General features: G+C 32.3%; 1 protein-coding gene across 3 annotated transcripts in view; it reads right to left on the bottom strand.

The window, feature by feature from the left end:
* LOC149804513 (structure-specific endonuclease subunit MUS81-like) overlaps nucleotides 1-16,217 on the bottom strand; it is a 103,712-nt gene that overhangs the window by 30,335 nt on the left and 57,160 nt on the right. For all 3 annotated transcript variants that reach the window (XM_089940960.1, XM_089940953.1, XM_089940969.1), the window contains exons 13-15: nucleotides 10,634-10,943; nucleotides 9,449-9,570; nucleotides 5,709-5,821 (exon numbers count right to left, since the gene is read on the bottom strand). In XM_089940960.1, coding sequence (XP_089797086.1) covers nucleotides 5,709-5,821; nucleotides 9,449-9,570; nucleotides 10,634-10,943 — 545 coding nt within the window. The remainder of the gene's footprint in view (nucleotides 1-5,708; nucleotides 5,822-9,448; nucleotides 9,571-10,633; nucleotides 10,944-16,217) is intronic.

Here is a 16,217-nt window from a genome sequence, read left to right as displayed (position 1 = left end):
CAATGGTAAAACTCATAAAACTTGATTTTTGTTTTGCAACATTGTTTAAATGATGTAGGTACATTTCCACAGAGTTCTCTTGATTATCTCACACCTATTTTCATTTTCAAAAATCTTGCCAGAATTGACCCAGAAAATTTATGTACTTTGTTATAATTTTCATCTAAATAAGACAGTGCATATACCTTCATAATAATAATAGGTGAACACTGATACTGTGCATAAAGAATTACAATAATAGATGAACACTGATACTGTGTATAAAGAATTACAATAATAGATGAACACTGATACTGTGTATAAAGAATTACAATAATGGATGAACACTGATACCGTGTATAAAGAATTACAATAATGGATGAACACTGATACTGTGTATAAAGAATTACAATAACAGATGAACACTGATACTGTGTATAAAGAATTACAATAATGGATGAACACTGATACCGTGTATAAAGAATTACAATAATGGATGAACACTGATACCGTGTATAAAGAATTACAAATTACAATAATGGATGAACACTGATACCGTGTATAAAGAATTACAATAACAGATGAACACTGATACTGTGTATAAAGAATTACAATAATGGATGAACACTGATACTGTGTATAAAGAATTACAATAATGGATGAACACTGATACTGTGTATAAAGAATTACAATAATGGATGAACACTGATACTGTGTATAAAGAATTACAATAATGGATGAACACTGATACTGTGTATAAAGAATTACAATAATGGATGAACACTAATACCGTGTATAAAGAATTACAATAATGGATGAACACTGATACTGTGTATAAAGAATTACAATAATGGATGAACACTAATACCGTGTATAAAGAATTACAATAATGGATGAACACTAATACCGTGTATAAAGAATTACAATAATGGATGAACACTAATACCGTGTATAAAGAATTACAATAATGGATGAACACTGATACTGTGTATAAAGAATTACAATAATGGATGAACACTGATACTGTGTATAAAGAATTACAATAATAGGTGAACACTGATACTGTGTATAAAGAATTACAATAATAGATGAACACTGATACTGTGTATAAAGAATTACAATAACAGATGAACACTGATACTGTGTATAAAGAATTACAATAATAGATGAATACTGATACCGTGTATAAAGAATTACAATAATGGATGAACACTGATACTGTGTATAAAGAATTACAATAATAGGTGAACACTGATACTGTGTATCAAGAATTACAATAATGGATGAACACTAATACCATGTATAAAGAATTACAATAATGGATGAACACTGATACTGTGTATAAAGAATTACAATAACAGATGAACACTGATACTGTGTATAAAGAATTACAATAATAGATGAACAGTGATACCGTGTATAAAGAATTACAATAATGGATGAACACTGATACTGTGTATAAAGAATTACAATAATGGATGAACACTGATACCATTTAAAAAGAATTACAATAACAGATGAACACTGATACTGTGTATACAGAATTACAATAATAGGTGAACACTGATACTGTGTATAATGAATTACAATAATGGATGAACACTAATACCATGTAAAAAGAATTACAATAATAGATGAACACTGATACTGTGTATAAAGAATTACAAATGTTCAAAATTTCAACACCAGAAGCTGTTTTGTGTCTGTATTGTTCAGGACTTATCAATGTTACTAATAATTAAAAAAACTGTTTCTTAAGATGACAACTACATAAATAGCATGGCTTTATTACTTTACCAACTAAGGATATCCGTTTTTGATACATTTATTGTCAACAGGCACTGGTTTCTTTTTTATATCAGATGGGTCTCGAGAATAATTGGAATGAAACTTAACCAATTAGAACTCAACATTATCTCATTAATTTATTTTAAATATATCGTATTTATACTTTAAATTTCAGTGGTTAATTTAATCAGGAAACAGTTCTAGATTTCTTTGTAAATAAATTCATGCCACATTATTGCATTTATTTCCCCAAGTGTTCAATTATATTTAATGACTTGGAAATTAAGGATAGTCCATTAAAACTTAAATTTCCTTGTTTTTCACATGGTCAACATGTGACAACCAAAACAAGATTCTAGAACAATCCTACCCAATTATATCAGCTACACTTACATCATCAAACCACCTATGTTGATGAAAATGCAAAGTCCTGGGCCCATGGTCTATTGTTAATACAAAATTCATCATACTTATGTCAACATTGAGACAAAAAAGTTATTGTATATGTCAATAGAAGCCATATGTCCCAAACTGAACAAATCCTTTGTTTCTAATCATTTATGTCAACAAGCTACAGTAGAACTATTGGCTAATTCTGTTAATAGGTCAATAACATACATCTATATTTTATGTAAAAATATGAAATTGGTTGTTGCATGTGGACCACATGAATATTCTAAAACTAACTCTAAATGTAACACAAAATGGATATTTTATAGCAAACTGTGATGTCATGACCACATGTATATGGCATCACATGACCACATGTATATGACATCACATGACCACACGTATATGGCATCATATCTAAACAATTTTAAAGATCAATTCACAATTTTATATTTTTCAAATGTTAATTAATTTTTGCTATGGTGCCCAAATTTTACCTAGTTTGAATGGAGTGAAACGATTAGAAGTGGAATCAGATGCCCGATGCATTACAGGTTACATCCCTCAATTCTGGTATCTATCTACAACTAGGACGGTAGGAGCATGTAAGGTTACGTATTCTGGACAAATAAGAGAACATGTTTTTCCTTGAGCCATAATGACTAAAGATGCCAGTAGGTACCAGGGTATGCAGGTAACTGCCCGTTAATAATAACCTGGGTAATAAAATGAACAATCGGGTACTCATAAAAAAAAAGTATTTTCAGTTCAGATCGAGACAAAGATTAATGATTACAGTTTGAGGCTTGTGTCATGTGCTCATTTATTCATCATCACAGGGGCTCGTATGGTTGCTTAAAATTTAATTGTCATACATGTACTGTATAATAATACAAGAGAGGACACTTCTCTCCTTTCTCACGCGACCTATTTAAGAATCAACGCTGATATTTCAAGCTAGACCATCTTAACTTTGTGCCCATCTTTGGTTCGTGCCATTTTTCTTGCGACTTAAACACGCTTGTTTTGAGATTCTGATGACATTACTTGGGTCAATACCTTTCATCAACAGCGACAGTAAATACTGTTTAAGAAATATTCTACAAAATAAATTTAAATATGTACTAAAGTTCAAATAAAAGAAAGCACAATATAAATGTCTGACTTAAATTAATGTCATTTTTACTGAACCTTTTTTATTAGTGGAAAACCCAAGACACATATTTTTGTCATGGCAAAGGCAACAAAAAAACCTGGTCACCATAGCATGCACCATGTTAGGAAAAAAATGAACAAAATGGACAACTATACAGAATGAATTTTTCACTTAAATATTTAAATATAAGGAAATCTATGCTATGTAATAACACTGAAAAAGAATCAAATAAAAATTCACCATGTGTGTAAATATGGTGATTTTTGCATGAATTTTACATGAAACGGTTCCAAGAAAACAGACAGGATTCTTGAATGTGAAACCACTTGTCACAGATTCATCCTATTTTGATACTACATTCATAGCAGATCAGTCTAAATTGATGATAAATGGCGCCACATATAATAATCAAATGGACTGTATCAATGTGACTGATGGATGTTATACGACTCGACAAATGCTAGAGGAGACGGATTTTGTTAATCTTAAAAACATGTTGCACCAGACTGTCATTAAGGAACAAACCATGGCAGGTAGAGGATACTACAACAATCATTTATGGACTATACGACTATTTGCGACAGTTACTGTAGACATGTAGACTAGTTGAAATGGGTGCTGTGCTGTACCCTTGTACTAACTACTAATCAACATGGATTTAGCTGATTTGTGACAAAAAGTTTAACTGCGGTAAGTAACAAAAATAAATGTACATTAAATAAATAAATATGTATGTTTTTCATACAGTTTTCTGCAATTATAGCATGATATATATAGACTGTTCTTTTTATGCTCAGATTATGATTTTTTTGCCACTTATATTAGTAACAATTACACTTATACCTCTCTTGTGGGTTGGCATGTGTGAACCTACAACAAAGCAAGTTCAGGTTCACATTTAATACAACTTCCTTTTGATAGAGTAACGGATCATTAGGATTGACGGGTACCCAGAAGAAATTTCCCCAAATTTTGACATCTCTAACAATGACCTTAACATCTGACACTCAAAGCAATAGGCCTCTTCCAAACCTTAAATGCATGTCATCCATAAACTCTGGTCAAGATACTAAAGTTACGCAAAAAGAAACATTTTTCTTCTTTCAAATCAACAGACTTCTTTCTTACCAAATGTGAAGGCATGTCACAAACTTTGGTGAAGATACATGGTTGATAGCTAAAAAATTTAAATGCAGAACTGTATTGTATTTTAGTCACAATGACCTTGATCGTCTATCCCAAAATTAGTAGGCTAGATGCTGACACCAAGTGCAAGCCATCTACAAAGTTTGGTCCAGCGTCTGTGATGCAGAACTAATGTTATTCTGTGGTAATCATTTGCCTTCTTTAAATCGTACTGACTTTGACCTTTTGACACCCAATCAATTGTCTTTTTTAAACCCAAGTGCAAATCACCCACAAAGTTTGATCCTTAAAAGTGATATAGAACTAATGCTATTGTGCTGTGAAAATCCAATTTTATACTTTCTGACTCTATGACCTTTACCTTTGACTCTGAATCTGATAGAGGTATTCCTTACCCCAATTTCATGCAATCCATAAAGTCTGGTCATATGGTGTAGAAATCAAGTAATTATGTGGAAACCATTTTTGTTTGTTCAGTCAGTGACCTTGACTTTTGACATTCTGGACCAATAATAAATAGAACTCTTCCATACCCTATGTGCAAGCACATGATTTGGTAACTGTAGATGGCAGAGAACTCAGGTAACTCGGCAGAAACAAAATTTTTAACAGACAGATGAATGGATAGATATCATTACATCCACCTTATGTCAGTCATATAAAACTGGAAAAAGCCATGCAGTGTTAAAGAAATCACAGTAAATGTTTAATGGCTCAGAAAAAAATCATCTGAATACTATGTGCCACTCTAATGTCTTCCTCAGACCTAGTGTAAAGCATTCTCTTATTTAAAGCAAGAAACTTAAAAATTCCCAACAAGCTTCCACTACTACAGTATGCAAATAAGAATGTGTGCATACTTACAGTAGTTTGGTAAAATTCAGATCACCCCATGTCATTAAGTCTCTATACTAGCAAGTCATGCATTTGATATCACATTTGTGTGATATAGTTTCCTAAAATATGGAAAAACACCAGCACTTGATATACTAGCTTAAATGTTTATATTTTTTCTAGCATTAGATAAAGCAAATCAAGTAATAAATCAAATCTCACATTTACAAATTCTGTAACAACATTATGGCTTTGCTCTCTAAAAGATACAAACCTAAGGATTTATTAAATGCACTTTAGAAATTCACATGAAGTGATATGCATGCAAGATGAATCACACAGAAAAAACTTAACAGTGTGAGAATAAAATAATTAAAACTTAACAATGTGATAATAATTGAAATGCTGGAAATACCTTTTGTTCTTTGAAGCGTCCATCGACAAAACTACTGACCAAGTCATCCATTCTCTTTCTCTCTATTATGTAGTCAAGTACTAGTTCTCTCCCTTTTAGCTTTGTCAACTGACCTGGAAAAAATGGACAAACTGAATACAAATATGTTAAGTACATCAATTTTATGCATGATTTTTAAAGCATTGCATGATCAATGATACTATTCTTCAAGTCCTTCTTATCAGTCAAATCAATTACATAAATTGTCAGAATATATTAATTCAAAACTTTAAAATAACATGGAGATCACTTCCTGTTAAGTGTAAGGCTAAATGTTAAAGTCTTCAAAGTATACAAAATTTCAGCTGCGATAATTTACTTAAGTTGCAATTCTTCCCTTGTAATGATGACGGGTGCATCTACAGCCTAACTGAAAGTACATGACTATCACAGGGCTATACACAAGTCCATCATAGGTTAACTCCAAGCAGATTTATCAGAACTCATAGCTCTTCCTAAAGAAATCCATCTCAGAAATACTTTGTTGGAGAGAGATATAAAAAGAGAGAAATCTCCAGAAAACAGCAAAGGACTCAGTACACATTTAAGTTCACTTGGTACAACACACTAGGCCAAAATATTATGATGCTCTGAAGATATGATTTACACAAATTACATGAAAGTAAAAGTACATTTTTTAACCAGTTCCAAGTTATCAATGAGAAATTTGGGATAAGTGAGAGTAATGAAGGCTGTGATGATGTGTTATGTCAGATGAAGTCATTTGGTATGAAAAAAAACATGTTTATGCAGTGGCAGATTTTTCTCCACATTGTTTTTCTGATCACTGATGAAATGGCCTGAGCATGTTCTGATTGGAGTAAAAAAAAAAGCAATAAAGGTCAATAACCTTGCTTGTGATCGCTCACTGATGACATGCTGACCCAGAATCTCCCAATCCCAAAGCTGTTATAATAACCACAAGACCATTCTACCAATTCATTTTCAGCAGGTATAGGTTTGTGATAAATTAATTTATAATTATATTTTTATAAAGACTTGACATCCTCAGCTTATCTAAAATGAAGATAAATGTAATACTGTCTCTGTACTTCCAAAAATAATGGTTTTCACAACCTAGAGCCCAACATGTAGTTCAAACCTTAACTTTTAAGTCCCCTGTGGACTTGGGGCCAAAGAATAGTTGTAGGAAGCAACATATGGAAGCATTCTTTTTCACATGGCATGTAACATGAAATTAAACTTTGACCTAAAGTGTATCCCATGATGTAATATGAACCTGACCTTTGACCTGGGGTGCAGCCCATGATGTAACATGAACCTGAACTTTTGAGCTGGGGTGCTATCCCATGAAGTAACACAACTCTGAACTTTGACCCAAGGTGTATCTAATGTAACATGAATCTGAACTTTGACCCAGGGTGTCTCCCATGATGTAATACAAACCTAATTTTTGACACGGAGTGCATGGAAGATCTTTGAAAGATCTTTGTTTATATACAAAATGTGGCCATGTATTTAGGGATTTTACCCTTTATTTGCATTTATCTTTTGCTGTCATTTTAGGTATGCCTCAACCTATCCTACATTATATAGCCAGAGTTGTGCTGATGTACCACTAAACCACTAAATACATATATACATGCATACATACATACATACATACATACATACATACATACATACATATATACTTACATGCTTACATACATATGTACATACATTTAAACTATGGGTGCCATGAAACACTGTAATTTTCCTGAAAACTGCATTATACATTTTAATATATGATGTTTCAAACACTCTTAACACACCACCTTTATACTAGATTTTTCCATAGTTATGACTCCAGCACTGGTCTACATGCCTCTATCACAAACAGGAACACTATTTCCCTCCCATCTGACTAAGAATCTCTTTTGCTATTATTTCTGCTTTTATCTCAGTCTCTTGTTTGTGTGCAGTTACCTTGGTTTGATTGCCTTATTCGTACTGTGACGAAAAGATGGTATAGATCTATTCAAGATGCACTTCATTTATGTCACAATTTCTATATTTAATACAAGTCAATGATGTCACATTGTTCAACACAATTTCTATATTTAAGATAAGTCAATGATGTCACATTGTTCAACACAATTTCTATATTCAATACAAGTCAATGATGTCACATTGTTCAACACAATTTCTACATTTAATACAAGTCAATGATGTCACATTGTTCAACACAATTTCTACATTTAATACAATTCAATAATGTCACATTGTTCAAGACAATTTCTAGATTTAATACTAGATTTAAGACAAGTCAATAATGTCACATTGTTCAACACAATTTCTAGATTTAATACAAGTCAATGATGTCACATTGTTCCACACAATTTCTAGATTTAAGACAAGTCAATGATGTCACATTGTTCAACGAAATTTCTAGATTTAAGACAAGTCAATGATGTCACATTGTTCAACACAATTTCTAGATTTAAGACAAGTCAATCATGTCACATTGTTCAACACAATTTCTAGATTTAAGACAAGTCAATCATGTCACATTGTTCAACACAATTTCTACATTTAAGTCAAGTCAATCATGTCACATTGTTCAACACAATTTCTAGATTTAATACAAGTCAATGATGTCACATTGTTCCACACAATTTCTAGATTTAAGACAAGTCAATGATGTCACATTGTTCAACACAATTTCTAGATTTAAGACAAGTCAATCATGTCACATTGTTCAACACAATTTCTAGATTTAATACAAGTCAATGATGTCACATTGTTCCACACAATTTCTAGATTTAATACAAGTCAATGATGTCACATTGTTCCGCACAATTTCTAGATTTAATAGAAGTCAATGATGTCACATTGTTCAACACAATTTCTAGATTTAATAGAAGTCAATGATGTCACATTGTTCCACACAATTTCTAGATTTAAGACAAGTCAATGATGTCACATTGTTCAGCACAATTTCTAGATTTAAGACAAGTCAATGATGTCACACTGTTCAACACAATTTCTAGATTTAAGACAAGTTAATGATGTCACTTTGTTCAACAAAATTTCTATATTTAATACAAGTCAATGATGTCACATTGTTCAACACAATTTCTATATTTAATACAAGTCAATGATGTCACATTGTTTGACACAATTTACATATTTAATACTAGTCAATGATGTCACATTGTTCAACACAATTTTTATATTTAATACAAGTCAATGATGTCAGATTGTTTAACATAACTTTCATATTTAAGGAAAGTCAATTTTCATGTTTAAGGCAAGTGAATCACCATGTTTAAGGCAAGTTAATTACCATGTTTAAATCAAGTTAATTGCCATGTTTAAGGCAAATTAATTCCCATGTTTAGTGCATGTCAATAATGTGACATTGTTCAAAGGAATTTCCATGTTCAATGCAAGTCAATGATAAATACAGATGCAATCTGTTGTTCAACACAAATTTAATGTTTAAGGCAAGAAGTCAATGATGTGTACAGAAATATGGATATAATCTTTCTTTTTTCTTCGAGAAAAATTTGTTGAGAAAAATAATACATGGAAGGTTGGCAGAGAAAATGAAAATTACTGTCAATGGGTTACATTACATTCTCCAGAGCTCTGCACAAGAAAAATAATGTAAGCAGTCCACTGCAATTTCCTTGTCTAATGCCAACTCCTACAAGCATTCCTACTAATGCCAGCAAAACAAAAAGGAACATCAGTACCTGGAACAGCATGTGTTTTCTCCCTGGCAATCCACAGCATGTCCCCTACATGAAGCCTTCTAAGGTCACACTCTATACCATTCTTCATTAGGTCATGTAACAGGGGCTTACTGCTGCCCTTTCTGCAATAATAATTATATTAGGTCATGTAACAGGGGCTTACTGCTGCCCTTTCTGCAATAATAATAATACAGCTAACCTTACTTCCACAATGGACCCCACAGAGCACTTATACAAAAAGAGATGCTTCAGTCATTTGATAACTATGGAACTCCAACTCTAACAAAAAGTTATCTATTTCAACAAATTAGGGAGACAGAATTATATCACATGTATATACCATTATGCCATCTGAAACCATCAGCGAGATAAGCTGACTCTTCTTCTGGTGCTGCGCTACTGTTGTCAATCACTGATCAAAGCTTGCAGGGATATGGGACTATAACTGCAGAAAGAATAGATCAACTTCTGACAGACTTTGATCTTAAGAGAGTTAACTTTAAAGGCTTAAAACACATTTTACAGTTTGTTGATGCACAAATACTGACAGTCTCATTTTTTCCTGGTACACGGAAAATTTTACTGGTAAAAACCGGTACATACTGATGTAACAGAATCTCTGTCAAATTCTTTTGAGAGGAATTTGTTTCAAGGTTATTTAATATTTAGTGTAAAGGTGACTTTCAGACAGCAGATCAGAATCATTTAAACAAATTTGAAAAATAACTTGGTCAAGATGTTTTCCATCAAAAATGTTCAAATTCTGTTGAGTGGTTTTGAAGTTTTTAAAGTTTTTCTTATTTTTATTTTCAGTAATGGTGGATAAATCAAAAGGCAGATCAGAATCATTTGAACATATTCTTGCCAAGAAGTGCTTTTTAATTATATTTTTTACAAAATGTGTTAAAGATTTTGTTTATTTTTAATAATATTACCAATACTGATGCCAAAATGGCATCATCTGAGCCAATTTTTGTAACGAGTTTCACACCAGGATGCTTTCAAAAAAATATGGTCAAATAATATTAAATCGTTGGAAGAAGATGTGAATAACAAATTTTAACAGGCATAACAGGATGGACTCAGGACCACGCCATAAGGCCAGGTGAGGTAATAATAATAATAATAATAATAATAATAATAATAATAATAATGTCAATAATCTTGTTTCAATTTCTTACTTACCCCCCGTAATATTCCTGATTATCAATACAGAGTATTATGTCAAACTCTCCTGGCCTCAACACAAAATCTGGACATGGGAAACTTTTTGTTGATGAAGCTGAACTCTCACTGACTGACGATGTCTGGGAACCTCCAGTGCCCAGAGACTGGGGGCTTAATGTAGTAGGTGACCTCTCTGAGCTTCTTGAAGTCATATCAGAATTTAAGCATGACAAAGAACTGATAAGGGGCAATAACTGAGGTTCACTTGGCTTGCTTGCAGCTCTCCTTCCCTCAGAACTTTGTTTGGATAGCTTTCTCTTTTTAGTTTCTGAAAATATCAAAATTTATCCATAAATATAACCAGTCAACTGTGCAAATGATTCAGTGCAATGAATAGTTCTAAGGCATGATATGTAAAAAAAAGTTATGTTTACATCTAATCAAAATATAACTACTGAGTTTGCATTGTATTTTTGTTCATATAAATTCATTGCTTTAAAAACTGTTGAACTGACCCAACTGTGAAAATTATGTTCACCTAGGAGTGTCATCAGTGTTCTCCCTAGGCCTTTTATCAGTGGTCCTGAAAGGATGTAATTTCAGCCCGTTATACTTGAAAACCAACTGATATGATATGTGCTGATATGCTTCCATATTACTCACTCATTCAGCTGTTATCTTTTTGTACGTGAGCCCCAGTCTACACCCTTTGATGCTGCTTTTGTCTTGACAAGGACATAGTTGGTGACTGGAGAGCATCAATGAAACCTACTGGTAGTTTGTGTCATAAATATTTAGTTTTTCACTTACGGCTCAAAATCTGTGACATATTACTTTTAAAGATAAGCCAATTCTTTATGCTCATTCTGAAAAATCTACTCATAAACTGAACTTTAAAAAAACAGAAACAATTAAATTACCCAGTGCCCAGTTAGCCCCATGTTGGCCATGCTAAAAGGATCAGAGATAAGTGATCCTAATTCAACCTGCAGGTTTTCCCCAAAGAAACAACATAAGGAACAAATCACAGGCTTTGGATGACTTCATATCCTTGATCAGAAATCACTGGAGGGGATTGTAAGATACCCACATTTCTTAATTTTTGTTTCAAAGTACTTAGTTACAAACAAGTTAAAAAAGGAGGTGGGGAAAATTGCACAAGATTTTGAGGGCACTATCACCATCAAATACTTCTTTTTATTTAGTAGTAGCAGAATTTGTTGTAGTTGTTTTTGTTGTCATCTTTTTTATTTTCCATAAAATTGCCTCCATTAATGATTAGCACCCACATCTCTCAAACCACACCCTGTTCTAGTGCTGTATCTACTGCAAGTGAATAAAATGCTTTAAACATTGAATAATATTCTAGCTCTTCGATATTGATTCAATGAAGAATTTTAAAAAATGACAAACACATTGATATATTGTTCTTAATGGAAAGGAATAATTATTATCTTTGTTATATTGTCGTGAATATTTTAAAACAAATCATTGTTTTGACTCTTGAAGAATTTGTCCCTGATAATTTACATAAATTCAAGTTCCATAAATAAACTGTGTGTTCCATTTTTTAAGACTGTTCAAAGGTCACTTTTTACAATGAATAGGATCAAGGGTTTATAAAGCAACAGGCCATAAAAGAGGGTACTGAATTACATTGCTGCAATTTGCACAGAAGGGCTTTGCCTTAATGACCTTAATTTTAACATGGCAGTGAAAATGTATGGGGAAGTAAAAAAAAAGGGAAGGATATCATTTATTTAAATTCAAATGCTAACGCATACATGTGATTTCACCAGTGATAGGACAAAACACCATTTTAAGACCATCTACTGCAATTACCCTATTATAGCTGAAATATGTCACTTTTGAAAATGAAAGACTCAACAACAACACAAATCGAAAAAACTGAAAAGGTGTTTTTACACATTCTATCCACTTATTACATAAACCATCCAAAACCAGGCTACTGAAGACCTCCAATGGTGTAGCAGTGCAATGATCAGTGCAGTGATGCATGGCTAAGCAATCAGATGAAGAACACTTACATGTATACATAACAAGCCGTTAATTCATTTCTTTATAGTTGTAATCTGGAGAGTTTAAGGCCAATGAAGGATGTTTCTTTGAAATGTTATAAGTAATTAAGGGATAAAAGGGGGATCTTAAGACTGATTAAAAACAGGCCAACCTTCGATGGAGATGAAATTAAAAGGACTAACCAAAAACTGATTTTGACAGAAAAACTTTATTCAATAGTTTGATATTTTGTAGTGTTTCATTATATTAGCATCGTATTAAAGGCAGTTTTTACATGCATTTTTTTTATTGTTTAATTCATTTGAAAATGCAGAAATGTGCACTTTTTTTCAATGCTATAAAAACCAGTTAAAAAATATAAAGCTCAGTAAGAAATTTTCATTTTAAGTCCAACTCAGAAACTTCCTCTTTGGGGGTGAACTTAGTTTGGGTTGCATTGAAGAGCAGACACCAGCCTTAAAAATCCAGCCACAGGAAGTATTGAACTTTGTACTTTGCAGACTGCATGTGTTTTGTAATTGTCAGATTCTAATTCTCATAGAAGACATTCTCCATTCTTGCAAAATACAAAGTGATTCAAGGAGAAATCTGGACTAGAAAACTACTGACAAACTGTAAAGCGTAAAGCTTAATAACTGCCAAAAAGTTATCATTGGTGATTAGTCAATGATCTTGTGAATGAAACAAAAATGCTTGTAGAATTTATTTAAAAAATCTCTCAAGTGGTCTAAAGGACATAAAACTTTTAATTTAACTAACAGTACATAAACTTGTATTAATTATCATTGTATTGTTGTAGAATCTGATTCATGTTCAAAACCTTCTGTTTTATTATAGTATTAAGAGAATACACCTTTTGGAAAAATGGACCTGCTTTGTTTTCAATGCACTCAAAACACATAAAATGTATGTTGATAAAAAATCTACTAAAAATGTTGTTTTCATATTAACATTAACTTCTCCTGTTTTTCCTCTAGTTTGCTATTTGAAGTTTATGCATTATTACATTAAAAATTTCAAAAAGTCACCAGTAACCACATACTCTGCTTTTAATACCTAACTCATACGAATGTGGAAGCAGTAATAAAACAGCAAAAACAGTGATTGGTTGATCAGTCCCATTCATTGTAAACCTGTTTGCATCTTGGCATACTGTGAAATTAGCAAATATAACACGTGCACAAATATAGCACATACTCACGTCTTACCCGCAGTTTCTCTATTGTGTGTAAAAAATATATTTGAATACCTGTGGATGTACATAACCCACAGGTTTTATATAAAGATTATTAAACGACCAAAATCTGTGTTGGCTTCTTTACTTTATAAACACAGTATAAAATACCAGGGTATGGTGAATCATCCATTGTGTTTACCAATGAAACCCTAAGCTGTCTAAAGTTCAATCCACGCACTCCACTTGATAAAAGAACATACCACAGCAGAGTCATTTCAACCAATCTGGCTGAATTCAAAATTAGTTTCCTCATCTTGAGCTGTCTCAACCATTCCACAATGATGCCTCATGTTCTCTTTGTTAAATGCAGGACCAAAGCTGTACCTATCCATTAATTCAAAATCAGTAAAATAATCACCTACCCCTAAATTGCCAGATGGCATGAACTAAACAACTTCCAATTTTACAATAAACAATACTGGCAGCCTGGGCAAGAACAATCCCGGCTACTATTTGCAAAGGATTTGGTAAATTTGAAATTCTTCTGAAAATCGACTCATCTAGCTCTGAATCCAACAATGACAGTATATCAGAGGCAGCACTACAGGCAGTATCGTATGTATTAACAGTTATTTATTTATTAGCTTTACATAAGTTCGCAAATTCCAATTAACAAAATTGTTATCATTTTTTAATATTATAGACAATGATATACAACACAAAAGAAATTCATATTCTAAAATTACATCAATGGCAGTTAAAGATTTTAGTAAACACAACAACAATGCCACTCTTCATAAATTAGTAAGTTACTGAACTGAAGATGCTGATTTTAAGATGTTGATCCTGCCTGATTGTTATATTACTATCTTTAAAGATGATAAAATAACAAGCAGGCAAGATCAACATAATAAAATCAGCATCAAAAAATTTAGTTAAAATGTAAAACGTTACAATAAAATCATTATTAGATTCATTTACTATTTCGAATTTAGTGCGTTGTTTGAAATATGAAACAAGTCTTTTAATATATCACTTCAACATGGTGAAAATCAAAGTGCATAACATGCAGACATATATACCCCACCGGGGGGTGGGGGGGGTGGTGGAGGGGCCTAGTAGGGAAAAACTTAAAAAAATCGGATAACCTACAGGGGCTATATTTGCCAATTTTATGGTAATGAAGATTGTAACTGGCACCGAATGAAGTACATATTGTGGTTTTGAATTATCGGCAGTGCTGTACTATAATTCAATATTGTCTCTGAAATACAATAAAGATGTCTCAGAAATAATTTGAAAATAAATAATAATGCAGTGGTAGTATGCTTGGATGGAAGCAACCATAAATAAAAATATATTTGCTCAGCTATCATAGTAACCTACTGGTAATATCTAGTAACAGACACTATAAACTTTAATGTTTTAGAATAAAGGGGTACCCGCGATGCCATCAGATAAAATTTCGTTAGCAAGCTAGTTTCAGGGCTTATATAATTAACTGGCCTAAATTTCTGTCAGAAAACAAAAGACAATCCACAAATTAAAATCAAAAGCAGTTGATGAAAGAAACAGCTTGCCAAAATCAAACATGGGATACATAATGAGTGGGAAAATACGATTTTGTGTTCAACCAAAACAGAAATAAAATGAATCAATGATGATCTGGTTGATTGATATTCAGAACTGTAATATGATGGTAATTCTTTAATGAATATGTGATAGTGAATAAATGCTGGTTATGTGTCAAAGATATTCATCGTGCATGAGTCTTTTCATATAGTTTACATTACCTGTAGGATCACTTATATCACTGCAAAATGGTACAGAGCATGCATAACAAAGTAAATAAAACAGCAATGGATGTGTGGCTAAAAATGATCTGGAAGAATGAGATTTGATAAAAATGATGAGTAAAGCAAAATCTGCATACAGTGATATTAAGCAAGAAATACATTGTGCATGTACTGTACAATATGGCACAGATCTTCAGTAAACTGTAACCGGCCCATAACTTATTAAGTATTTATTTAACTTTATTTTTTTTTCATGGTCGAGAAGTCAGAAACTGTACACAGCAAAAAAAAAAACAACATAAAAGCAATCCTAGTAGTTTATAACATTTTATTGATATGGTAATTAAATAAGAGCTTGTCACTGCTTTGTGATTTATGGTGATCTTGCCAATTTTATTTTTACACATCTATAAATGTTTAGACACCAAAAATGTTTTGGTTTTTTTTATATCCATAAGTCTCATGACACAAAAATTAACTTTTTCTGTCTGACACTAGACTTACCACAATACAGTAGACATTGTCATGATCAGATGGCACAACATAATTCCCAAGAAACAATGATTAGACAATAAGGCAGGAATTAAAA

The sequence above is a fragment of the Sinohyriopsis cumingii genome, chromosome 2 (genome assembly GCF_028554795.1).
Source record: "Sinohyriopsis cumingii isolate HCF-2022 chromosome 2, ASM2855479v2, whole genome shotgun sequence".
NCBI lineage: Eukaryota > Metazoa > Mollusca > Bivalvia > Unionida > Unionidae > Sinohyriopsis > Sinohyriopsis cumingii.
This window is presented reverse-complemented; position numbering and strand designations above follow the sequence as displayed.